At 45.0% G+C, this 25,875-nt stretch overlaps 1 protein-coding gene across 2 annotated transcripts in view; it reads left to right on the top strand.

Moving 5' to 3' along the window:
• Positions 1-261: 261 nt before the first annotated feature.
• The window catches only part of GEN1 (GEN1 Holliday junction 5' flap endonuclease), an 85,861-nt gene continuing 60,247 nt past the window's right edge, over positions 262-25,875 (top strand). The window contains exons 1-4 of one of the 2 annotated variants that reach the window (XM_040348557.1): positions 262-467; positions 13,236-13,413; positions 15,354-15,540; positions 20,245-20,421. In XM_040348557.1, coding sequence (XP_040204491.1) covers positions 13,253-13,413; positions 15,354-15,540; positions 20,245-20,421 — 525 coding nt within the window. In that variant the 5' untranslated portion in view covers positions 262-467; positions 13,236-13,252. Of the gene's footprint in view, positions 468-12,126; positions 12,150-13,235; positions 13,414-15,353; positions 15,541-20,244; positions 20,422-25,875 lie in introns of those variants that run through there. The other variant, XM_040348558.1, reaches the window with a different exon arrangement.

Below are 25,875 nucleotides of genomic sequence, written 5' to 3'. Positions count from 1 at the left end.
TGGGGACACTCTTCTGATCTGATGTGTTTAGGCTCTTCTGTCCCCCACCACACACTGCTGTCTGGGATTATAGAGGAGAACACTGATACAAAGAACATGGACGTATATAGATCCTATTCGCAGGAAATAAGCCTTATACAGGAGACTCTTTATTATCTACTCTTCTACCATGACCAATCACAGTGCAGAATCAGCGGGACATCACCTGTCCCCAACCACTGCAAGAAATCCACTTCACCGCAATCTATAGAGCGCTCACACATGACGTCCTCGGTCATGTGATTGCCTGCCGGAAGTGGGGTTGCTGCACTGGCGGAAGTACAACTGAGTGGCCTGACAGGTCATCCCGTTCAAATCAGTGTGGCGGGAAGTCATGAAGCCGGAACATAAACAATGCGAATGAGGAAGAAGAGGGGACTGAGTGACACTGTGATCGGGGGTCTGGGCTGTGTGTGTCCCGCTGGAAGGTGAGCGGGTCTGTCATACACTGTGTGTCTCATTGTGATCGATGTTCATAAAGGAAACACACCTATGTATAATGTGTATAGTAGTGCCTGTCCTGGAAGCCCGAGGACTTGTTTATGTCCATTAGTTAGTCTGTGTCCACATTGTGATCATGGCTGGGTATACTTCTGCTGTGCAAACCTGGGGGCTGCATGTGGCCCTTTGTCACTATTTGTATGGCCCCCTGCAGACATTAATCTGTGTTTCTTTATTGCCTTGTTATAGCAATGACTTCTATCAGTCTCATGTAATGTCTTCAGTCTCCTGAGGCATGTTCCTAGTCTCCAACAACTACTAGCATGTCCACCGTCCCCTGTAGCGCGTCCGGCGTCTCTGGCTGTCCCTCGTAGCGCGTCCGGCGTCTCTGGCCGTCCCTCGTAGCGCGTCCGGCGTCTCTGGCCGTCCCTCGTAGCGCGTCCGGCGTCTCTGGCCGTCCCTCGTAGCGCGTCCGGCGTCTCTGGCCGTCCCTCGTAGCGCGTCCGGCGTCTCTGGCCGTCCCTCGTAGCGCGTCCGGCGTCTCTGGCCGTCCCTCGTAGCGCGTCCGGCGTCTCTGGCCGTCCCTCGTAGCGCGTCCGGCGTCTCTGGCCGTCCCCCCGTAGCGCGTCCGTCGTCTCTGGCCGTCCCTTGTAGCGCGTCCGTCTCTGGCCGCCCCCCGTAGCGCGTACGCTGTCTCTGGCCGTCCCCCGTAGCGCATCCGCTGTCTCTGGCCGTAGCGCGTCCGCTGTCTCTGGCCGTAGCGCGTCCGCTGTCTCTGGCCGTAGCGCGTCCGCTGTCTCTGGCCGTCTCCTGTAGCGCGTCCGTCGTCTCTGGCCATCCCTTGTACACCGTGTCTGAAATATCATGTGTCTGTTGTCTCAGATAATAAAAAATTAGTTTTTTTTTTTTGTTTTTTTTTTCGGTTTGGCCCTTTTGGGTATGTAGTGGGCTACATTTGAGAACCCCAATATCTGGAAAGTTGACCACCACACATACGCCGTCTCTGGCCATCCCTCGTAGCGCGCCCGACATCTCTGGCCATCCCTTGTACCATGTCTGTAATATCATGTTCTGCTGCCACTTGATATTAAATAAACATGTAGTGCGACCATGCTACACTGTATTCAAACTACATTTTTATAATTTTCTTCCCCCAAATAGAGCTTTCTTTTGGTGTTATGTGATCACCACTGGGGTTTTTATTATTTTTTCTAAACAAAGGCTGAAATAAAACTTATTTTTTTTTCTTTGTCATAAAATGTTGTATTCTCCTTCACTGACGGGCACTCAGGTGGCACTGATATGTGGGATTGGTGGCATTGATGGGCACTGTTAGGCAGCACTGATGAGGTATTGACAGTTGTTACTGCTGGGCTCTGATTGGCATGTTGGTAGGGATTGATGGGGCACTGATGGGTACATCTGATGGGGGCTGTGCTGATAATCAATGGGGGTCTGTGATTATCAGCCTTGAGATTAGAATAATTGGATCTAAGGTCCCCGAACCAGAGAACCAAGAGGAGGAGGGGGCCAAATAGGACTATTACGGTACTGATACAAAGGTAAGAACTGAAAGTAAATATTTAAAACCGGAAATACATTTTATTCAAACACAAATAAAAGAAAATACAAAATTAAAATGGTGATAACCATCTACAACACCAAAATAGAGGTCCCCAGGGGGGAAACGGCACGATGGGTTGAAGGTTATGACGGTCTCAACCAGTTTTGCGGTGTATACGCGTTAATCGGGAGCAAATCTAAAAATGATTAAACAGTGAATCAATAATTGAATTAAAACAACAACAACAATGTATAAATGGGGGAACATCGGGCTGAGCTGCTCACCTAAAAAAGTCCCGCCAGGGTAGAAAAGCGGGCGCAACCAAACAGGGTCCCGTACAGTAGCCAGGGGGGACACGTGTGGAAAGACCTACTTGTCTATTGTATAATATATAAAAATATATGATTGTGATCATGTGTGTTACACAATCCCTAATTGCTCTAGGTTTGGCTCTGGAGATGTTAATTCATATATTTTTATATCTTATACAATAGACAAGTAGGTCTTTCCACACGTGTCCCCCCTGGCTACTGTACGGGACTCTGTTTGGTTGTGCCCGCTCTTCTACCCTGGCGGGACTTTTTTAGGTAAACAGGTCAGCCCGATGTTCCCCCATTTGTTTTTTTTTTAATTCAATTATTGATTCACTGTTTAATAATTTTTAGATCTGCTCCTGATGAAGCAGTATACACCGTGAAACTAGTTGAGACTGTCATAACCTTCAACCCATCGTGCTGTCCCCCCCCCCCCCTGGGGACCTCTATTTTGGTTTTGTAGATGGTTATCACCATTTTAATTTTGTATTTTCTTTTGTCTGTGTTTAAATAAAATGTATTTCTTGTTTTAAATATTTACTTTCACTTCTTACCTTTTGTATCAGTACCGTAATAGTCCTATTTGGCCCCCTCCTCCTCTTGGTTCTCTGGTTCGAGGACCTTAGATCCAATTATTCTATATTCTGACTTGTCAATGCATTGGGCCAAGCTATTCTGTGTGGCCCAACGCATATAGTGTGACTGGACCCCAATGAAAAATATAAGCTAGTAATTCTGCCACGAAGGTCAATATTCAGGCACTTTCTGTAATGGAAAGAAAATATAGTTGCGCTGAAAAATAATAAACAATACATATGAATTGTGTCAGTGTCCAAATATGTAATCACAAATAAGGCGAGTTCGATCTGAAACCACATAGGCGATGAAGGTCCTATTATTCAAGGTTATCCAAACGAAGAAGTGCAATAAAATTATTCCACATGTGAGTCAACACTGATAAACCACCACCGACAGAAATCACCATAAGGGATGCAGGCTTTCCAGATGGCAAGCATAACCAGCTTGCGGCTGTAAACCCCAGCCCGGGCCTTGGTGAAGGGACTGCAGCATATACCGGTACACTATGGATCCTCCAGGCAACCGTTGACGATAGTAGAAACCCGGAAAGAACAAGGCTCACAATAGATCAGAGGTGAATTTAATAAATAAAAAACACTTACAAGAATGTTACTTCATAAAAGCATGGGATAAAATTAGTTAAGCCGGCCGGCTCATTCGAAAGCCCGTCCACACAGGACCGTAACGCCACACGTCAGCACGACAACGTTGGTGTGACGAAACGCGCGTCGGGAGAGGAGACGTGCTGTCGTGTGACGTTACGGTCATGTGTGGACGGGTTTTCGAATGAGCCGGCCGGCTTAACTAATTTTATCCCATGCTTTTATGAAGTAACATTCTTGTAAGTGTTTTTTTATTTATTAAATTCACCTCTGATCTTATGGTTCTTCACTATTGTGAGCCTTGTTCTTTCCGGGTTTCTACTATCGTCAACGGTTGCCTGGAGGATCCATAGTGTACCGGTATATGCTGCAGTCCCTTCACCAAGGCCCGGGCTGGGGTTTACAGCCGCAAGCTGGTTATGCTTGCCATCTGGAAAGCCTGCATCCCTTATGGTGATTTCTGTCGGTGGTGGTTTATCAGTGTTGACTCACATGTGGAATAATTTTATTGCACTTCTTCGTTTGGATAACCTTGAATAATAGGACCTTCATCGCCTATGTGGTTTCAGATCGAACTCGCCTTATTTGTGATTACATATTTGGACACTGACACAATTTATATGTATTGTTTATTATTTTTCAGCGCAACTACATTTTCTTTCTTGTACTCTTGGTGTGTATACCACTTTTTAGTTGCAGCTTATTTAGGGTATTTAGCGCGGTAATTTTTCTTTTTGTACTTTCTGTAATGGGATGACAACTGTCTCCCAAATTGCTGTCCAGTGTTGTCACCCACTCCCATGCAGCCCTTGTTGAGACTGTAATCTGGTAGAGGGGCTCCGAATGGAAGTTTTGGTGCCAAATCTGCAGGATGCACTTTGCCGAAAATTACAGTTTAAAAAAAATATTTTTATATATAATTGTATTCAACTTTTTTATTTAATATAAATAATATGATTTTATTGTTGGCCATTATTGGCACCTTTTAGTGCAAGAAAGGTCAAGACCATCTCTTGTATCATGTCCACAGTCTCTGACCATCTCTTGTATGTCTGCAATCTCTTACTTAAACGCACTGCTAATAGTATTGGCAAAATTTCCATTCGGTGCACCTCTAGCAGACATGATACAGGAGATGGTCAGAGACTGCAGACATGATACAGGAGATGGTCAGAGACTGCAGACATGATACAGGAGATGGTCAGAGACTCCACACACGATGCAAGAGATCAATGCAGCCTCTACCAGTGCACGTCGGATGCAGCGGTTTTGAACTTGCCAGTCGCAGTAACAATGTCCCGCCTCCTGAGATCACGTCACACTGATTCAGTGTCCCGCCATTGGATCAGTATGCCGTCTATCATAGGAGGCGGGACATTGTAACTGCTGCCACCTGGACAATTTGGCTCTGTGGCACACGGAGATCACGCTCTGTGTGAGGAGGAGGGAGGGGAGGATGGACCCTTCCCTTTTTTCGACGCTCCATTGTAGGCATTTTTCTTCTTTCGGTCGCATGCCAAAAACACAGTTTTGCCCGATTAATTTTCAGCAGCCGATATTTCGTTGCACCACTATAATCAGGTTCAAATTAGGCAGACATTGTTCACTGTTGTCACTATTAGAAAGGCAGTGTAGGAAGTGGTTGATTTATAAAGAAGGTTGTTGCAGCATGCTGGTTTCTTAAACACATCTTGCTGGCCTTTGATCTTCATTTCCAGCCTTCATTGTTCACTCTGCACCTATAGTAAGCTGTTGGAGCACAAAGCTTGGCTAAGATCAAGTATAACTGTTCTTCAGTGACCAGTAGGGGTGCTGTGCTGCCATTCTGGTTTGGATGGAGCTGGAATGATTAGCTAGTAGCTACAGTAGTATCCCTGCTGGTATGATGGGGGGCTCTGAAGGCTAATACCAGCTGAAACAGAAACCTGGGCACCCTTAGGCTGTCTGGGATTAGAAGTAATTCCTCTGGAAAAGCTGGATAGGCCCAGTTCCTCCTGGTTTGAGTAGATCTACCTTGTCTGGCCATGGGCTGGGAAGGCAGAGAGTCCGCAGTGTCTGTGCCCCCTGGGAGAGGTCGTCCTTGGGTGCGGGACCTCGTTGTATGAACTGCCACATGGTCACAGCTCCAAACACTTTCTATGCACTGTGCCTTTTAGGGATAGGCCTTCTGGCTTAAGTCTGTGGCAATGTTTGTTATCGGGCCCCGGGGCCTAGCACAGCCACTTATTTCTTTTATATCCACTGTTTTGTCACTTTGTGTGTGTGTGTCTGTGTTTTTATTTAATTTTTCTCACTAAGATGGAGGGTGTGACATCTAGGGGGATGATGTGTGCCCCTTGGGTTCCTGCCTCCCTTGCCCCTGGGGGGAGGGGGGTCTTTTTTTTTTTTTTTTTTGGGAGACCCCCTCGATCTAGTATTAGATGGTCAGCTTTGGCTGACCTAGAACGGGGTCTGCCAGGCCTTCTGGCTAGGCGGACCAGTGGAACCCTATGTCCCTGTGAGGAGCCTTGTGCCATTTGGGGATCAAGGACTGATCCTACCCCCTTTTGGGGGTGGATAAAGCACAACCTTAAGTGCACTTTTTAGTGTGTGTGTGTGGTCAAGGTATGTTTGTTTTGTACACTTAAAGTGGAAGTCCATGCTAAAACTAAAATCCCTGCATCTATAGCTACCAGCATTCTAACACTAACCTCTAGCCCAGTAAAGAAAAAATGAGTACACATACCTTTTTCTACAGGCAATCCGACCCGCTCTGCAGAGGACATGGCTGACAATGGCTGTAAAATGAATGGGGTGCGACATCACCCATAGACTTACCATGGGTGCAGAGAACTCGTCTTTGTCAGACATGTCCTCTGCACCCACCTCTACAGAGACATTGCGGCTGACAGCTCAGTATGGGATCGGGTCGAATCGCCTGCAGAAAAGGTATGTATACAATTTTTTCTCACCTCGTCTTTCAGGACAGCACCTGGAGAGAGCGCAGCTCCACCCACTTCCCAGGAAACACTGCAGTCAATGCTATAACTTCCGCCCTCTTCCACCATGGCCTCTGTTGTAGTGTTTCCTCCGGCCATGGTGGAAGCGCTGCAGGGAACCAGGGGTGTGCTGTTCTCTCCCCAGGCGGGGAAGGTGGATTTTGTTTGAGCATACCGGTGTTTTAGGTGTTAGGAGGTGATCCTCCAGGAGGCGGACTCGACTTCTCCCCTGACGCGCGGGTGAAGGTCGGGTGCTTCTCCTCTTCGGTCCGGCGAGGACAGAGGCTGCTGGAGGTCCCGCTCCCTTAGTCCGGGCATCGTAGCTTGCGGGGGGGGCGGTCAGGTGCCGTTCTTCCGGCGTACGAGGTTCCGGAGCGGAGGGCGTAGTGACGTCCTTTCCGGGTGGAGGCGGGACTTCCGGCGGCGCGTGGCGGCTTCCGGTTCCGGCCGCCTGGAACGCAGGAGGAGGAGTGAGCCTCGGCGGTGCTATTTTCGGGTCTCGCAGCGGCGAGAGGAACCCGGGAGATTTAAAAAAGCTGTCGCACGCCCGCAGAGTTCTGGGACCATGGAGCCAGAAGACGCAGCGGAGGTGGCGGGAGCAGGAGCCACAAGCACCAGCCCGGCCCAGGTAGGAGACCCAGCGAGGGTCAATGTACCAGGGTGTTGTTATGTCCCTCTTTTCTGCCCCTTCGGGGGAGGGGAGCCTGCCTCACTCACCCTAGTCACTTCTGTGGGTGCGTGTAGTTTTCTGGTACAGCGGTGATGGGTTCTGGTTTTTATTTGTTCACTAGCTGTGTGCACTTGTGTGATTTGTTGGCTGGCGTACAAAGGTTAAACATAGCGTTGTTGTCCTTTTGTGTCGTTTCAGAAAGTTAAAGAAAAACTTAAAGTGGTAGAACCTCCTCCTTCCAAGAAGCGGTGTGCTACTTGTAAAGCTTCCCTTAAAGGGAACTGGACCAAACCTTTATGCAAAACTTGTATTGCAGAGATTGTCAGGGGGGAAGCCTCTACTAGTTCGGCCTCTGAGCAGCCCACCGTTAAGGGAGCGGGGGAGTTGCTCTCTTCATTTAGGGAGGAGTTGCACCAGACTTTCCAGTCTTTTCGCTCCTTCCTGGACAAGGGTCCGACTAAAGGATCTAAGGCCAGGGCCAGTACCCCCTCCACATCTAGAAGGTTAGACAGTGAGTCCGAGGAGGAGGAACCTGAAAATATGGTTTCAGGATCAGAGGCGGAGGATGAAGAAGAAAGGGATACTTCTTCCTCACGCTATAAACTGTCCTTAGAGGAGGTTGATGACCTATTAAGGACAATTCATTCTACCTTAAACATTAAGGAAGATGCGACTCAGCTGTCCTTGCATGACAGGATGTACCAGGGTTTGGATGAGGTAAAACATCGTACCTTCCCGGTACATAAAGTATTGTCTGAGACAATTAAAAGAGAATGGAAGGACCCAGAGAAGGCACCCTTCTTTTCTAAATCTCTGAAAAGGAGATTTCCTTTCGATGAGGATCCAACGCAGGCCTGGAATAAAAGGCCTAAACTGGATGCAGCATTCTCAAAAGTTTCTCGCAATACGGACCTAGCTTTTGAGGATACAGGTGCCCTTAAGGATCCCCTGGATAAAAGAGCAGATAGCCTGCTCAAAAAAGCCTGGGATACCTCCTTGATTAATCTTAAACCAGCTATGGCATCCACTGTGGTGGCCAGAAACCTTGAGCATTGGCTGGATCAGCTTAAGGGTCACATCGAGGCCGGTACCTCTCGTAGAGAGCTTTTGGAGTCCTTTCCAGTCCTTATGAAGGCGGTAGGCTATATAGCGGATGCTTCGGCTGAATCCGTGAAGCTCTCCGCCAGATCCTCGGCGTTGATAAATTCAACCAGAAGGGCCTTATGGGTTAAGACCTGGCAGGGGGACACAGCCTCTAAGCTGAAACTGTGTGGGTTACCTTTTGAAGGAGACTTGGTTTTTGGCACAGGACTAGACACCGTCCTGGATAGGACGGCGGATAGAAAGAAGGCTCTTCCTTTAAAAAAGGTAGATTCGGGGCCCAAGAAAAATTTTCGTCCTTTTTTCCAAGCCAAGGGTCCTAAGGAGGCACAAAGAGGTCAGGGTGGTAGACCCTGGCGGTCCCAGAGGGGCCGCGGGAAGCCTGGGGTGTTGTTTCGCTCCCCCAGCCAACCTGCTAAGCCCCAGTGACGGTCTCCCAGCTGTGGGTGGTCGGCTCCAAGCCTTCCTTCCACAGTGGGCAGAGGCGACGTCCAGTCCGTATGTACTCAAACTGATTGCAGAGGGATACGCACTGGAGTTTTCGGGAAAACCACCGTCGCGGTTTTATGTGACCCAATTGCCCAGGGAGCAAGAGAAGTCTCGGGCTATGCTGACATTAGTGGAGGATTTTCTCCAACAGAGGGTGATTACGCCAGTTCCCCAGAGAGAACAGGGGGAGGGCTGTTATTCCCATATATTTCTTGTAAAGAAGCCGTCGGGCAAATTCAGGTTAATTTTAAACCTGAAGGTCCTGAATCTAGCTATCCGGTACAAGAGATTCCGCATGGACTCTATATACTCGGTGAGAAAGCTTCTTCCCCTGGGGTGCTTTCTAGCATCAATAGATTTAAGGGATGCTTATTTGCACGTCCCGATCAGGACTTCCTCCCAGCGCTATCTGCGTCTAGCCATCAGAACAGAGAGTGGAGTGAGACATTTTCAATTCAGAGCCCTCCCATTCGGCCTTTCCTCCTCTCCCAGAGTCTTTTCAAAGGTGGTGGCAGAGGCCTTGGCACCCCTAAGGCTCAGGGGGATTTCTATAATTCCATACTTGGACGACCTCCTGCTGTTCGCCAAGTCGGAGGAGCAGCTTCTCCTGGACCTGAGGAGGACCCAGGCTCATTTGGAAGGGCTCGGTTGGATCCTGAACAAAGAAAAGTCAAATCTAGTGCCCTCTCAGAGGATAGTCTTTCTAGGATACGTTATAGACTGTTCAGGGGAAAATCTTTCTACCAGAAGAAAAGATAGAGAAAGTTCTGGCTGCGGTGAAGACAATTCAGACGAATGTGCCGATTTCTGTGCGCTCAGCCATGTCCACAATGGGCTTACTCACGGCCGCCATTCCGGCGGTGCAGTGGGCTCGTCTCCATTCAAGGGGCCTACAACAGGTGATCCTTCAGAATTGGACCCATGGGGAATCCCTAGAGAAGAGATTCAGAGTTCCGTCTTCAGTGAAGAGGAAACTTTGGTGGTGGAGAGGCCAGGCAAATATGCGCCTAGGTCTGTCTTGGTCCTTCCTCACTACAAGGGTCCTAACTACGGACGCAAGTTCGTGGGGATGGGGTGCTCACCTGAACGGGCAGATGGCACAGGGATCCTGGACGAGGGAAGAGTCCAGAAGGTCCTCCAATTGGAGGGAACTCAGGGCCATTTGGTTAGGGCTAAGGGCCTTCCAGGAGCTGATTCTGGACCAACATGTCCAGATTCTGTCAGACAACGCCACAGCAGTGGCGTATGTTTCCAGACAGGGGGGCACGAGAAGCAAAGTACTCCTCAGTCTGGCCTTACAGACTCTGTCCTGGGCAGAGGTGAACTTGGCTTCCCTATCGTCAGTACACCTAAAAGGCAGCCTAAACCTGCTGGCAGACTTTTTAAGTCGGACGAGGGTTCTGGAATCGGAGTGGTGTTTATGCCCGGAGGTCTTCCAAGAGCTAGTAAACAAGTGGGGAACTCCTCAGATAGACCTGTTCGCGGCCCAGTCCAATGCCAAGGTTCCGGCTTATTTCTCTCTAAACAGAATGGACCAGGCAGAGGGTCTAGATGCGTTAGTTCAACGCTGGCCCTTCCGCCTGTGCTATGCCTTCCCCCCGGTTCAGATCATTCCCTTAGTGTTACGGAAGCTTCAGGAAGAGAAGACTACTCTGATCCTGATAGCCCCGTACTGGCCCAAGAGGCCTTGGTTTTCGAGTCTGTTGGAACTGACAGTAGAAGATCCCTGGGTTTTGCCAGTCAGAAGAGATTTACTTTTTCAGGGTCCTCTACTTCATCCAGACGTGAGTCGGTTAAGACTCACGGCCTGGTTACTGAAGAGCTAATTCTTAGCAGAAAGGGTTTGTCCAAACGTTTGGTAGATACGCTACTTAGTAGCAGAAAAGAGGTCACAAGGGCCATCTATTTCAAGACTTGGAAGGGTTTCAATTCTTGGTGTGAAGGTAAAAATTATTCTCCTTTGAATACTTGTTCCGTCTTGGAGTTTTTACAAGACGGTATGGATAAGGGTCTGGCAGCCAGCACCTTGAAGGCACAGGTGGCGGCTTTGTCAGTGTTTCTAGAGAGACGTTTATCTCTAGAGCCCTATGTCATCAGATTTTTTAAGGCCTTAGCCAGGGCTAGGCCTTCCCCGTTTAAATTTTTCCCCAAGTGGGATTTATCAGTGGTCCTGGGGGGTTTGACTCAAAAACCTTTCGAACCACTGGTAGACGCCTCTGTAAAGTTTCTAACTTTAAAATTGGTGCTTTTGGTGGCGGTCACCTCAGCGAGGAGGATTAGCGAGCTTCAGGCGCTTTCCGTTTTGGAGCCTTTTTTGTCAATCTTCCCTGATAGGGTAGTATTAAGAACTGATCCGAGTTTTCTTCCGAAGGTAGTGTCAGTATTTCATAGGACGCAGGAAATAGTGTTACCTACCTTTTGTCCAACTCCTTCTTGTCCGAAGGAGAGGGAATTCCATTCCTTAGATGTCAGGAGATGCATTAGACGCTATCTAGAGGTCTCTAGCGAGTACAGAAAGGCGAATTCGCTTTTCGTTCTGTTTTCAGGATCCCGCAAGGGGCATGGGGCTTCCAAAAGTACTCTGGCTAGATGGTTACGCATGGCTATCCATGAGGCATACAAAGCTAAAGGTTTGGATCCCCCTCCGGGAGTAATGGCCCATTCTACTAGGGCGGTGGCAACTTCCTGGGCAGAACGGGCTGGAGCTTCACCAGAACACATCTGTAAAGCGGCAACGTGGACAAGCTTTTCCACCTTTGCTCGTCATTATAGAATGGATTTGCTCTCTGTGTCAGAGCAGTCTTTTGGCAGGAAGGTCCTGCAAGCGGTGGTCCCACCCTAGAGTAAGTACTCGGTTATCATCTCCAGGTGCTGTCCTGAAAGACGAGGTGAGAAAACCTTAGTTAGACTTACCGGTAACGGTATTTCTATGAGTCTTTCAGGACAGCACCGATAACCCACCCTTTTATTATTAAAGATAATATATATATATGCTAATGTGTGTAGTTTCTATGTTCTGCTTATCTAATTTCAGCGTGGCCGGAGGTACTCGTGAACAACTGAGGCCATGGTGGAAGAGGGCGGAAGTTATAGCATTGACTGCAGTGTTTCCTGGGAATTGGGTGGAGCTGCGCTCTCTCCAGGTGCTGTCCTGAAAGACTCATAGAAATACCGTTACCGGTAAGTCTAACTAAGGTTTTTCTTTACAGGGCTAGAGAGGTTAGTGTTAGAATGCTGGTGGCTATAGATGCAGGGTTTAAATTTTAGACTGGACTTCCACTTTAATTCTTATTTGTTTTTTTAGGTTTTTGCACCACCACGGATTATAAATAATACAAAAACGAGCCAAAGCTTTTTATTTATTTCTATAAGGTAGGTAGCAAAACCTCTGTTAATGCTTTTTATTTTTAAAGGTTTGCTTCTGTTTTGGAGATTTTACTTCACTCCCTTTATTGTAACACAACAGGTCAGGAGGAGATCTCTTAAAAGGATAGGAAATGCTGTGGTAGATGGTTATCACTGAACAAGTATCCCATTTGTGAGACTCCCTCCATTATTGTTGGAGTTGAACCGAAATTTCTGCTGCTGACAATTATCGTCCGAAAACCCTCCTTTTTTTTTTTAATTTAATTTAATTTTTTTTGGGCCGATACCGGAAGGGAACAGTGTCCGCCCTGGGTACCACCCATTGCAGGAGTGTCACGCTGGCATGCCCAGTCCTGGTTAGAGACTGCGGACATGATGCAAGAGATGGTTGGAGACTGCGAACTGCATTTTTCTTGACCTTCATTGTTGGTCTTTAGTGCAATAAATTCATATTAATTTAAATTGATATTAAAAAGTTGAATATAATACAATATTTTTTATATAAAAACATTTTTTTTTTAAAACTGTAATTTTCGGTTTTGGTTTTTGGCCTGGTGCATCCTTCATTTCCGGTTTACGCAGCAACATTTCCATTCGGTTCACCCCTAATTATTGTTCCAGTTTTGGATTTTCCCTTACGTTTTTAGTCCTGGTGAAAGTGATCATCGGGACAAATGTGTGAGGGAATCTCCCCAACTGAGAGACAGACAGTAATAAAAACCTGAAAAAAACATCCACGTTTATGTATTGTGGTAATGCAAGTCATGGTACCCCGTAACATGATGGTGCACTGCAGTGCTATTCGCACTGTTAGGGCTCATGTCTAAGAGCGTTTTTCTCTTGACTCATTCAGTGCAATGCTGCTCGGGTGCTACTATACGAGGCATATTATCAGCTCATATTCAGCATTGCTTTCTCAATGGGTTACTGCATTGTGTTTGCATCAACATTTGTGCTGCAGTACCCATCTAGAATTATGCTCTGAAACATGGTGCTGCTAGTCATCCATTAGTGCCAGTGCTGCCTTAGTACATTACTTTTCCTGAATGCATTAGTGTCAGTTTAGATAACTTGCTTCTTTTTTGTTTTCAGCTGAGTGACTCATCAAGATGGGTGTTCATGAATTATGGCCGGTCCTGGAGCCGGTGAAGAAGCATGTCCCTCTCCAGAGCCTCAGTGGGAAGACTCTTGCAGTGGATTTGAGTATTTGGGTCTGTGAAGCTCAGTCTGTAAAGCAGATGATTGGAGTTGTTGCCAAACCTCATCTTAGGTAACGTTTAACCACTTCAATACCAAGCACTTTCACCCCCTTCCTGTCCAGGACAATTTTCGGCTTTGAGTGACAATTGCATTGTCATGCAAGGGGAAGAGATCAGAATTTTTTTATTGCTTATACCAGGGATATGCAATTAGCGGACCTCCAGCTGTTGCAAAACTACAAGTCCCATCATGCTTCTGACTCTGGTGTCATGTTGGGGCTGTCAGAGTCTTGCTATGCCTCATGGGAATTGTAGTTCTGCAACAGCTGGAGGTCCGCTAATTGCATATCCCCGGCTTATACCATTGAATTTTACTGTCATAAGCAACCATTTTTACTGAATGAAATGTATTCATTCAGTGTGTATTGTTGTGATTAGCTGTGTTTGGCCACTGCTAATACTATGGTACACATGGGCTGTGATTGACCCTTTTCTGTACCATGTGATCACTTTGACCAATCACAGCTAGCAAGACAATTGTACACAATGAAAAGCAACCATTCATTGTTTATAATTGTCCTTTACTGTTGTGATTGGTCACAGCAATCATATGGTACTGGCAGTGGCCTGGTACAGTGACCTGTCATTAGATGCGTCTCCTAGGTCAGGGTTTTCTCAACCTTTTAGCTCAAAGGAACCCTTGGGGGGAAAAAAAAAATTATATCTTGAGGACCCCCTGAAACAATGTTCACATCTACAGCTCACTGAACATTGGTGTGATCAGCAAGCTGTTGATCTAACAACAATTGGTTTTAGAGGTTTAATTATATAATGGAATCCATAGTAAAATGTACCTATTTAACCGCTTGCCACCTGGTCACAGTACATTTACTGCAGCAGGGCGGCATGGGCAGACTGGATCATGTAGATGTACATCGTCCAGCCTGTTCAGGGTTTACATGTGCACACTCACTTTGCCTGATCTTTGCTGTGATTTGCTTCAGCACAATTTTGTTGTCACGTTTTGGCCCTGAACCTGCTAGTCTGCTATAACCAATCACAGCAGAGTCTATGGCTTTTAAACAGACAGAGGCCCTAAATGGATTCTCTCTCTCTCTGCTGCTTCAAATGGGGGCATCCGAGCAGGCTCGCTCCCAAGCTGCTGCTCTGTGTCTCTATTCAAACATAAAGCGTTGCTTGGCCAGTCCCGGCTCTCCTTATTGCCGCACTGGCTGTGATTGACAGTAGCGGGAGTAAATGACTCCAGCTGCTGTCTCGACCAATGAGAAGGAAGAGACCCACTGCTCTCATGCACATTGCTGAATCAAGATGGGGCTCAGGTAAGTATTAGGGAGCTTCTGCACACAAAAAACATAGAATGCATGAAGGTAAAAAACTTTGAGCCTTTACAGCCATTTCAACAATACAAAAACCTAGGATGCATGTACGTACATTTTGCAGGTGGACAGATTTGTCTCAACATACTTGATACAATCTCATCTTTTATAATTTTCAGAAAATTGGTGTATATTTTGTGTATGTGTGCATTAAAATACATTTTAGTGTGTATATTTTTTTGCACTAAAATACTTATTGATGGTTTGATAACTGTTGAAAAAAAAAAAAAAAAAAAGTACTTATTTTCTGCCACTAGATGCCCTCAGTCTTCCAGGTTACATGATGGTCAGTGTCATTCAGGCAAGGTTGTCATGAGCATGTCCACTGGAGAGAAAACGTCATCACCTGAGCAGGTTGATAGGCTTGCATGGTAACAGGGCTATTAAAGTGCAGTCTTGGTATACTAATAAAAGCGGAGATTGCATAGGTAAATGGAAAATTGTTTTGTCTTCGTGTGTATATATGTATGTTTGGAGACTGAACCCTTTTTTTATATAAAAAAAAATGTTAATGTACATGCATTGACAGGATTATTTACATTGATTTAATAAAATTCCCGAGCATATCTAAGAAACAAAATGGACATGTCATTTCCTAATTATGTTTCCAACAGGAATGTCTTTTTCCGTGTCTCCTCCTTGAACCTAATGGGCGTGAAGCTGGTCTTTGTGACAGAAGGAGAAGCCCCAAAAGTTAAAGCTGACACTATGAACAAGAGGAACGCGATGAGATACGGCCCAACCAATAAGCCAGTTACATCCAGGCCAGGACGCTCCTATTTCAAGTCTGTCCTGAAGGAGGTATGTGCAGATTTGCCAACTTGAGATGTCATTTTACGTTTAGCATGGGCATTTTGATGCTGATTCTTTGGCACAGAGTTTTTGTTATGTTGGTAAAAATTCTTAGCACTGCCAATGACAAAACAGTTGAATTTAACTGGTATGATAGTACAGGGGATGTTGGTTAGGTTCACATCTTGGATTAGTCAGCTAAATTAAATGCATGTGTAGCCACAACTTTTTTTTTTTTTAGTTGAAAAGAATCCGTCAAGTTTTTTTTCGTGTCTGTATACCTTCTAGGAAGAGTCCTCTTCTCTTTGTCCTGTGACTGTCGTCACAGAGACAGAAAGTGATTTGAAGTCCCAAATCTTTACTGTTGTCCCCAGAACAAGAGGGAGGGTTAGATCTTCCGATGGGGACACCTTTTCAAGTGACAGCTGTCTAAGAGGGGGAACTCCTCCCGCTTTGTAGAGGTTTCCTCTCACTTTCTGTGAAAGCAAAGGTGAACCTTCTCAACAGAACACAGATCGATGTTTATTACGTTTAGGAGAGAGTAGTGAGGGGTTGGAACCTCCTATAAAGTTATATTGCTGTCTGTGTTCTGGCAGGAATAACTGACCCTCCAGATCTGTCTTGATCCTTGTCATCGGAAAGAAAGTGATGAAGATTCACAAATGTACAGTTCCAATGGGAATACTTGTACCTGTCACAGCCAGTTTAACAGGAGGTTTCTGCATACTTTCTGTTGTGTCTCTTGGTCGTAAGACTCCTTTCACACTCGCAGCGCCTGGGCGTCGGCGGTAAAATGCTGCTATTTTTAGCGGCGCTTTACCGTAGTTTTTGTGGCGCTTTTCAGCCACTAGCGGCCGAAAAAGGTTTAAAAGCGCAGCTACAGCTGCGATTTCAATGGGCAGCGGCGCTTTAGGAGCGGTGTATTCACGTTTCTTACATCCTCTTAATATCTGCAGCTGGCTTTATTTGGCTTTTGGGAACACTGCTGAGCAATATGTGGTAGGGTTTACCTGTCGTTTGACCTTTTCAGTCCATAGATTTAGCCTGAACATACAGCTTATTGTGTTGCTGGTTTAACTTTTTTTTTTCCCCCTTCAGTTTATGAACAAGATGAGTTGCAATTTGGAAGCTAATGTACCAGCGTACACTGATAATTATTATTGTACAGGATTTATGTAGCACCGACAGTATGTGCCGTGATTTACAATATAAAGGGAGACAGTACAGTTACAATAAAATACAAGAGCTTACAATCTAATAGGGTGGGGCAAGTAGTACAAAAGATTATAACTGGTGGAAAAGCTGATAGAGGTGATAAAAGTTCAGTTAGGCCATCCATAGACAGTTCGAAACCTGCTTAACGGACCGATATTCAAACCATATATAGATCCACTGAATGTACCAAGTTGATCGATGAACTTTGGTACAACCAGCCTACCATATTTTACATTTAAATATCATTGGAGGCTCATATAGGCGCTAGCAGTAAATCACTGTCTTCTCCTGGCTGGAACAGCTTCCCCTACCTCCCGCCAGAAGAACACAATGGCTCGGCCGGAGGGTTTCCCCTGTCAACACTGTGGTTGCAGGAAAGACCTTTGCTCCATGTATGGCTTGCTTAAGTTGGAGGCGTGATAGGCTTCCCTATAGAGAGCAGTTTTCAGGGATTGCCTGAAGGCAGCCAGAGTAGGGGCTAGCCGGTCAGACTGAGGTAGAGAGTCCCAGAGGACGGGAGAGGCTCTGGAGAACAGGCATGGGAGGAAGTGACCAGGGAGCTTGAGAGCAGGAGTGTCTTGGGAGGACTGGAGAGGAGTGGAGATGAGATTGATGATGTAGCTCAAGGCAGGGTTGTGAGTTGCTTTGTATTCGTTGTTAGTATTTTGAATTGAATTTGCTGGGCAATTTGGAAGCCAGTGGAGGGATTGGCGGAGAGCAGTGTCTAACTGAGCTGTTGGTAAGACAGACGAGTCTGGTAACAGTATTCATGATAGACTAAAGAGGGCGTGGCCTATGAAAAGGTGCGCCTATGAGAAGGGAGTTGCAATAGTTAAGGCGAGAGATGACAAGTGAGTAAATGAGTAGTGTGTGTTGTATACATACATGGGGGTAGTCCATATATATAGAGAGAGAGAGAGAGACTCTGTTCAACCTGCCAAATTATTTGTATTTGTCTATTCAGTAATTTTGCCAAACTGTACATGCAGGTTGGTGACTTGACACGCATTATCCCTCCCCATGCTGAGATTGTACACTGACCTGCACAAGTGCAGCACATTGTACACTCTAATGCCTTGTACACACGATTGGTTTTCCCGGCGGTAACAGAACTCTCTAGCAGGCATGTAAGAAGTAGAAGTCTATTCTGTTAGCAACTTTTTCCCACTAAAGATCCACATTAACCGCTTGTGGACCGCCGCACAACAATATACATTGACAGAATGGCACGGCTGGGAACAAGGGCGTACATGTACGTCCCCTTTAAGAACCCAGCCTTGGGTCGCGAGCATGGCGCGCTTGCGACCCGGTCCGAAGCTCCGGGACCCGATCGGCGCCGGTGTCCCGTCATCGGGTCACAGAGCTGAAGAATGGGGAGAGGTACCGTATTTTCCGGCGTATAAGACGACCCCCTATTTTTCCAGTGAAAACTTGGGTTTTGGGCTATACTCGCCGTATAAGACTACCCCCTTCCGAGACAACACCACCATTTAAAAAAAAAAAATCAGAAACATAAAAAAAAACATCAGATTTGATTTAAAGGTACCATAAAACTTTTGATGTAGGACTTCATACTTGTAGTAGAAGACTGCAGTATATGATAATAATGATTTTGTAGTAGAAGACTGCAGTATAATATGTTAATACCCTAAAATATACAGACATTATTTCAGGTTAAACGTTGCTCATTTGTAATTAGATATAGTATCTTGTACCTTTTCAGAGCTTTGCCAACATTCGTTCTTCTTTTTTTTTTTTTTTTATGTGTATAAGATGTAAGAAGCTCAAACCGTTTGTAAAAAAAATACATTATAGGTGACTACTGTGTGCATACAGTGTGCACCGCTGAGCCAATCACGGCAGGCAATGCATTTGACTAGATGGTTGATGGATGCAAAGCCTGCTCGGATTGGCAGAGGCTGTGACATCATCAGCCTGCGCCGCACCAATCCGAGCAGGCTTCATCCAGCAACAGAGTGCATCGCCGCTAGGATTGGCTGAGCGGCGTGCACTGTATACACAGCATTGCCGAGCACCCGACGGCCGCAATAGCAGTACCGAGGGACCAGGCATGGGTTTGGCGGCGTCTTCACCCAGTAACGAGCACCCGGCGGGCTTCGCCTCGATCCGGCGGCCTCCTTAACAGGTACCGATCACCCGGCCGGCCTCTGCACCCGGCGTATAAGACAACCACCCTATTTTGGCAGCATGATTTGGGTGTAGAAAGTCGTCTTATACGCCAGAAAATACGGTAAGTGTAAACAAACCTTTACCTGTTGTTCTTGGTGGCTTGTCACTGATCGTCTGTTCCCTATCATAGGGAACGACGATCATTGACATCACACGCCCAGCCACGCCCCCTGCAATAAGAATCACACACTAGGGCACACTTAACCCCTACAGCGTCCCCTACAGTTTAACCCCTTCACCGCCAGTGTCATTTATACAGTAATCATTGCATTTTTATAGCACTGATCGCTGTAAAAATGACAATGGTCCCAAAAATGTGTCAAGTGTCCGCCATAATGTCGCAGTCACGATAAAAATCGCAGATCGCCGCCATTAGTAGTTAAAAAAAAAAAAAAAAATATTAATAAAAATGCCATAAAACTATCCCCTATTTTGTAGACGCTATAACTTTTGCGCAAAGCCAATCAATAAATGTAGAAGAATACGTATTGGCCTAAACTGAGAAAAACATTTTTATATATATATATATATATATATATATATATATATATATATATATATATATATATATATATATATATATATATATATATATATATATATATATATATATATATATATATATATAAAATTATTTTTGGGGGATATTGCATTTATTTTTTTCAAAATTGCTCTATTTTGGTTTATAGCGCCAAAAATAAAAACCGCAGAGCTGATCGAATACCACCGAAAGAAAGCTCTATTTGTGGGAAAAAAAGGACGTCGAATTTGTTTGGGAGGCACGTCGCACGACCACGCAATTGTCAGTTAAGGCGACACAGTGCCAAATCGCAAAAAGAGGCCAGGTCCTTTAGCTGCATAATGGTCTGGGGCTTAAGTGGTTAAGCAATAGCCTGGACAGCCCACAGCGTGAGAGTGTACCAATCTACTCGCACTGCTCTCTCCTGTCTGCATGTTCCCTGTTGGCACATGTGCATGTAGAATATCTGTCTCCTAGTAGTGCCTCTTCCTCTTCCAGGAACACTGTGCAGGAGAATACAAGAGACTGAGATCCAGGTGGATTCGGGTTCTTGCACTAGTTGAATCATATATATACAATACAATAAAATGAATAAATTAATTGGTGTGTCTTTTATGTCTGCCTAAAGCTCAGGAGCGGCAGTTTTCTTTCTTTGCTTCGATAAAGATGTAACTCTTTGTTAACAATGGTATGTGATTTGCTAGTGCTGACTTGTGCCCTATTAAGTCAAGAATTTTAGTGACTGGACCTCTATGGTAAACAATCTGCCTTGTACTGTCTGTCTGTAGTGTCTCCGTATGTTGGACTGCCTGGGTGTCCCTTGGGTTCAAGCAGCTGGGGAAGCTGAAGCAATGTGTGCTTATCTCAATGCCAAGGGCTACGTGGATGGATGTATTACCAACGATGGAGATGTATTCCTCTACGGAGCGCAGACCGTTTATAGAAATTTCACCATGAATGTGAAGGTATGGAATGTGCATGGGTATGACTTTTTTCGTTCATTTTACAATTGCTGTGAAGCTTACAGTATGACCCTAATAGGTTATAACAACATTTATCAGAGCTGGGCAAATCCAATTGTTTTTGGGAATTGTGAAGGATTTTTTATTTACTTTTTGTCTCACTCTCTGGACCATGCCTTACGGCTTTTTGCCTTCCTTTAGAATAGATCGACTCTAGGTATATGAGGTTTTTGTATCTATTTTTGTTTCTTTTGGGTAACCACTTGACGTCCACGCTATAGCCGAATGACTGCTACAACACAGACCTCAAATGCTGGGAGGGCGTCCATGTACTTCGTCCTCTTCTCGTGCGCCATGGTTTTTTAATCGCTGAGTTCTTTGGACTCGGCTGATCGCAGAGCAGGATAAAGGGCTAATCTCAGCGGGCCCTTTACCACGTGATCAGCTGATTTTGTTATACGGCGGCAGCTTGGCTCCCCTGCGCGAAACGCAGTAGGTGTATAGCGTCGCTATGAGGGGCACGACGCCGGAGCCAATTTGCGAATGTGATGTCCACCAGCAACTTGTGATCGATCGCTCCTCAGAGAGCCAGAACGGGGATCTGTCAATGTAAACAGACAGATCCCCATTCTGCCAGGGAAGTAGAGAGATCTGCTGTTCCTAGTGATCAGGAACATCTCTCCCTAGGACACACTTAACCCCCATGATCACCCCCTAGCTTCAACCCCTTCCCTGCCAGTGACATTTATACAGTAATCAGTGGCTATTTTTATCTCTGATCGCTGTATAAATGTTAATGGTCCCAAAAAAAGTATCCGATCTGTCCTCCACAAAGTCGCAGTGCCATTAAAAATTGCTGATCCCCGCCATTACTAGTAAAAAAAAATTATCATAATGATGCCATAAATATATCCCCTATTTTGTAGACGCTATAACTTTTGCGCAAACCAATTGATATAGACTTATTGCGATTCTCCACAACTTTATCCCTGACCTGTCTGATGTGTTCCTTGACCTTCATGATGCTGTTTGTTCACTAAGGTTCTCTAACAAACCACCTGAGGGCTTCAAAGAACAGCTGTATTTTATACTAAGATTAAATTAATCCCAGGTGGACTCTATTTACTAATTGGGTGACTTCTGAAGGCAATTGGTTCCACTACAAAACAGAAGGGTGTTATCCAACAGAGGGGTTAAGAATGGTACCTCTGGGGACAACAAAAGGGGGCTACTATGGCAAGGACGGACGCAAGTATTAATATAAAATATTTGTTTATTTGATAAATAGAAATGGTACAAAATATAAATAGACTGGGATATCAAAAGGACATAAATACCAACAGAGCTAATAAGCTCTGTTAAACAACCTACCAATAAGGCCGGTCAATGCCACACTAAAGAACGTGGTTCGTAGAGGTGTGACACAGGTACCACATGTAAACACAGACAATAGACAAACATAAAAACAACAGTAAAGGCGATCCGGACGCCTAGTGGAGCATTTCTGCTGAGGATTCTGGCCAAAATCGACCAAATGAATTACCAAGAGATTTAGTTATAAGGAATGATCAGAAATGGCCCTGCAAGGAGGAACTGAATGAGCCAGGTGATGGCTGCACCGTGTGATGAGGGGGCTTGCCAAAAAATATTAGTAGTATGTAACAAAGATCCTGTCATTCAAAAAAAGACCCGATTGTGGTAAAAAAAAGAGGCATCCAATGAGGGTGACAGTTCTTTGTAGGTGTAACAACCTGTGAGGAAAAGAAATCCCCCAAGGAAAAAGGGAAAAAAAGGGGGCAAAACAAATGTAGTCCCTTTTATTTTTTCCTATGATTTCCAGTTAGGGGGAGTAGGAGGAGGGAACTTAGAATGAGGCACTATAAATCATTCCTGTGATTATGCTAATTAGCATCAGAGTTACTTTTCTTTCTCAAATGCAGGGCATGAGTAGGCCCCCGAGTTCCTATTGAAGATACAATATAAGTAAGAAAGGAACGATCTTACCCGCTGCTGGATAGATAAATTCAAGGCTACCCTGTATTGGAATGTTCTCCCATCACTGCATAGTAAAATTGCTGCTGGCAGCGTCTGCGATCCTCCAGATACGTCTGCGCGCTGCAGCCTTTAATGCAGGAGAGACCAGCTGTTTAAGAAGCTGCCTATTGTAGTATAATGAGTTGCGGTTCGCTTCTTCCGCATAGGGTGGCGCGTCTGAATGCTTTGCGGGGAGTGCAGGTGCCTTGTAGCTGTGAGGGTAAGGTCGGGGGTCACTGCCCTGTATTGCAGTCCATGCGTGCCTGTTCCTCCTCCTCTGATTCCTCAGGTTTCAAAGGCAGTTCGGTTCCCGCGATGCTGAGGGCGTTTGCTATGGTGGCGTCCGTCGCCCAATGACGTCAACGCGTTTCGCAACGTAGGTGCGTAGCTTCGTCTGGACAGCGCGCGCCTGTCCCCTATCGGTGATAAAGAAAAAAACAAATCGGAGTGTTTGGGGAATAGACTTGTGGTGCTTACTAGTATAATGCCTAAAAACATTTCCTCCAGTACACAGAAGACCTGACACAACATTACGCAACGAGGGACAAACATATATGTAGGCTGTTGCAATACAAACACCACCGCAGTTGTACAATAATACATGTATGCGGGGAGTTAAAACTGCTACGTATATGCGCGAATGCGCATCCCTAGGCACTTATGTCAGCAAATGGACCCAGTTCTCTCTGCCTAGTAAGATGTGGAGACATGAATATACATGCATCCACTCTTTACCTTAGGTAGGGTTTAAGCGTAAGCAATATCCAAAAACAAACAGAGGAGCACTATGAGATTTCATAGAATTTTATTAGAGTTGAATGCCCATACTGAAATCTAGGTTTGTGTAACAGATACTGAGGCTCATACTGCCCTTCACTGCGGGCATAATATAAATATGGAGGTGCATGCCACAAGGATAAAGAGAGAGGGGAAGACAGAGAAGGGAGAGAAGGGGAAGAGAAAAAGGGAGACACATATAAAGAGGTGAGGGAGAAGGAGAGAATTGTATGTATATATGATGGGACCGCCTGGCCATGAAACTGAGAGCCCACGATGAAGATGGGACCCATAATGTTGGGGTATAACATAATGGCAGTAATGGACCATGGATTCAGTATGGAGTGAAAAAATTACACAATGAGGTACCATTCTTAACCCCTCTGTTGGATAACACCCTTCTGTTTTGTATGCATCGTATTGGCTACGGCAGTGACTCCTCTAATTGTGGAAGTGACTAATTGAGTACATATGGGATATCATTAGAGGTAGCGGGTGGGTACATGCTCAAACCTTTTGTTTTATAATTGGTTCCACTAGATTTTAGTTAGGGGTATTTGAGAAAAGGGGGCTGTAAACAAATGCACACCACGCTTTTCACATATTTATTTATTTGTAAAAAGTTTTTAAAATCATTTTCCTTCCACTTCACAATATTGCGCCACTTTGTGTTGGTCTATCACATAAAATACTAATAAAATAAATGTACGTTTTTGGTTGTAACATGACAAATGTTGGAAAATGTCAAGGGGTATGAATACTTTTTCAAGGCACTGTGCTTGCTTCTTCAGAGCAAAACTGACACAGCACAACTTCCATAGCAGAGAAGACCAAGACAGTAAATGAGGTCTCCTTTACACTCTACATTTTCAAGGGCCTCATTCAGGAAACATTGTATTAATAAAGGAACTACAGTAAAGTCCAACAGGCATGACATACTGCAAAGCACTGAATGGCATGAATAGGCCTTGTTCCAAACATTTACTCTCTCCATTCATGTGTTTACCCACTTTAGAAATGCACCAAAGACTCCATGTGAATAAGGCCTTCTGGCTTTCTTTATTGGGAGCTAATTTGCCATATGGTCAGCCCACCTGGCTTCTAAAAAAAGTTGTGTAAAGTACTGTATGTGTTTTCTTGTTCAGAACGGCTCTACTCAAACATTTTTGGTATAAATTGAAGCTCTCATTTAACTACACTAGATGGCGCTCTAAGCTTTACAGCAGCAGTGGTTCACACTGTACTTTCTAATGTTTTGTTTTTAGCCACTGTTACAATTTTTTTTTTTTTTTTTTTTCTTCATATATTTGTGTAATATGTTGCAATTTTTTTTTTTAAACCTATTTTTCTGGTGGCTGCTGTGGACCCCTTAAATGGGCTTTCACAGCGGTCACGTGATTGGGAGCCTAAGCAAAATTATGAAAAGTATGCCACCAGCACACCAAAGATATCCAGAATGGGTTCAAAGCTTTATTCAGAGATGACATCATAACATCTGACCCCAGATCCTTTCATAAAGAGTACTTGGATGTTTACATGCCTTGACAGCCATAAAAGTGATGAAAATAAATAGATAATGAAAGCGACCGTGTTTAAAATTAAATAATAAAAAAAAAAATGTAAAGTGCTTGCGCACAAAGGTGAACACATACACACACACACACACACACACACGTTAGTCCCACGTACACGCAAGCTGCTATCCTCCCACACATGAGGTATCACAACGGATGTCAGATCATGAGCAGTAATCTAGCACTAGACCTCCTGTGTAAATCTAAACGTAACCTGTAATGGCTTTATGGATAGTTAAATTTAACACGTTTGTCGCTGTTGCACGGGCGCGTGCAATTTTAATGCGTGATATGTTCGGTAACTATTTACTCGGTGCAACATCTTCTTTTTTTTTTTTTTTTTTGGTAAAAAAAAAAAAAACGGGTCATGTATTGTGTTTTTGCATTACAATTAAAAAAAATCTGTATCTCCAAAAATAATTGCGTTTTGAAAAACCACAGCGCAAATAACATAAACGATTACAACACCCAGCAATTTATTCTCTAGGGCTTCTGCTTTTAAAAGATATGTAATGTTTGGGGGTTCTAAGATGGTTTCTAGCAAAAAATACTGATTGTGTTATATATAAACAAAGTGCCAGAAAAGGTCTGATCCTAAAGTGGTTACAAAATACTCCCAATTTTATTTAATACAAATATATACACTGCTCAAAAAAATTAAAGGAACACTTTTGAATCAGAACTCCTGGGATAGGGGGAAATTAACAGGTGCACTAGATGGGCAACAATGAGACGACCTCCAAAACAGGAATGTTTTTTCAGGTGGAGGTGTCTGACATTTCTTTTCCCTATTCATCTTTTCTTACTGTTTTTCACTAGTTTTGCATTTGGCTAGGGTCAGTGTCACTGCTGGTAGCACAAGGCGATACTTGGACCCTATAAAGGTTGCACAGGCAGTCCAACTCCTCCGGGATGGCACATCAATACGTGTCATTGCCAGAAGGTTTGCCGTGTCTCCCAGCAGAGTCTCAAGAGCATGGAGGAGATTCCAGGAGACAGGCAGTTACTCTAGGAGAACTAGACAGAGCCGTAGAAGGTCCTTAACCCATCAGCAGGGCCGGTATCTGCTCCT

This window comes from Rana temporaria, chromosome 4, assembly GCF_905171775.1.
Source record: "Rana temporaria chromosome 4, aRanTem1.1, whole genome shotgun sequence".
Lineage (NCBI taxonomy): Eukaryota > Metazoa > Chordata > Amphibia > Anura > Ranidae > Rana > Rana temporaria.
The sequence above is the reverse complement of the archived record's forward strand: the minus strand, read 5'-3'. Positions and strand labels throughout refer to the sequence as shown.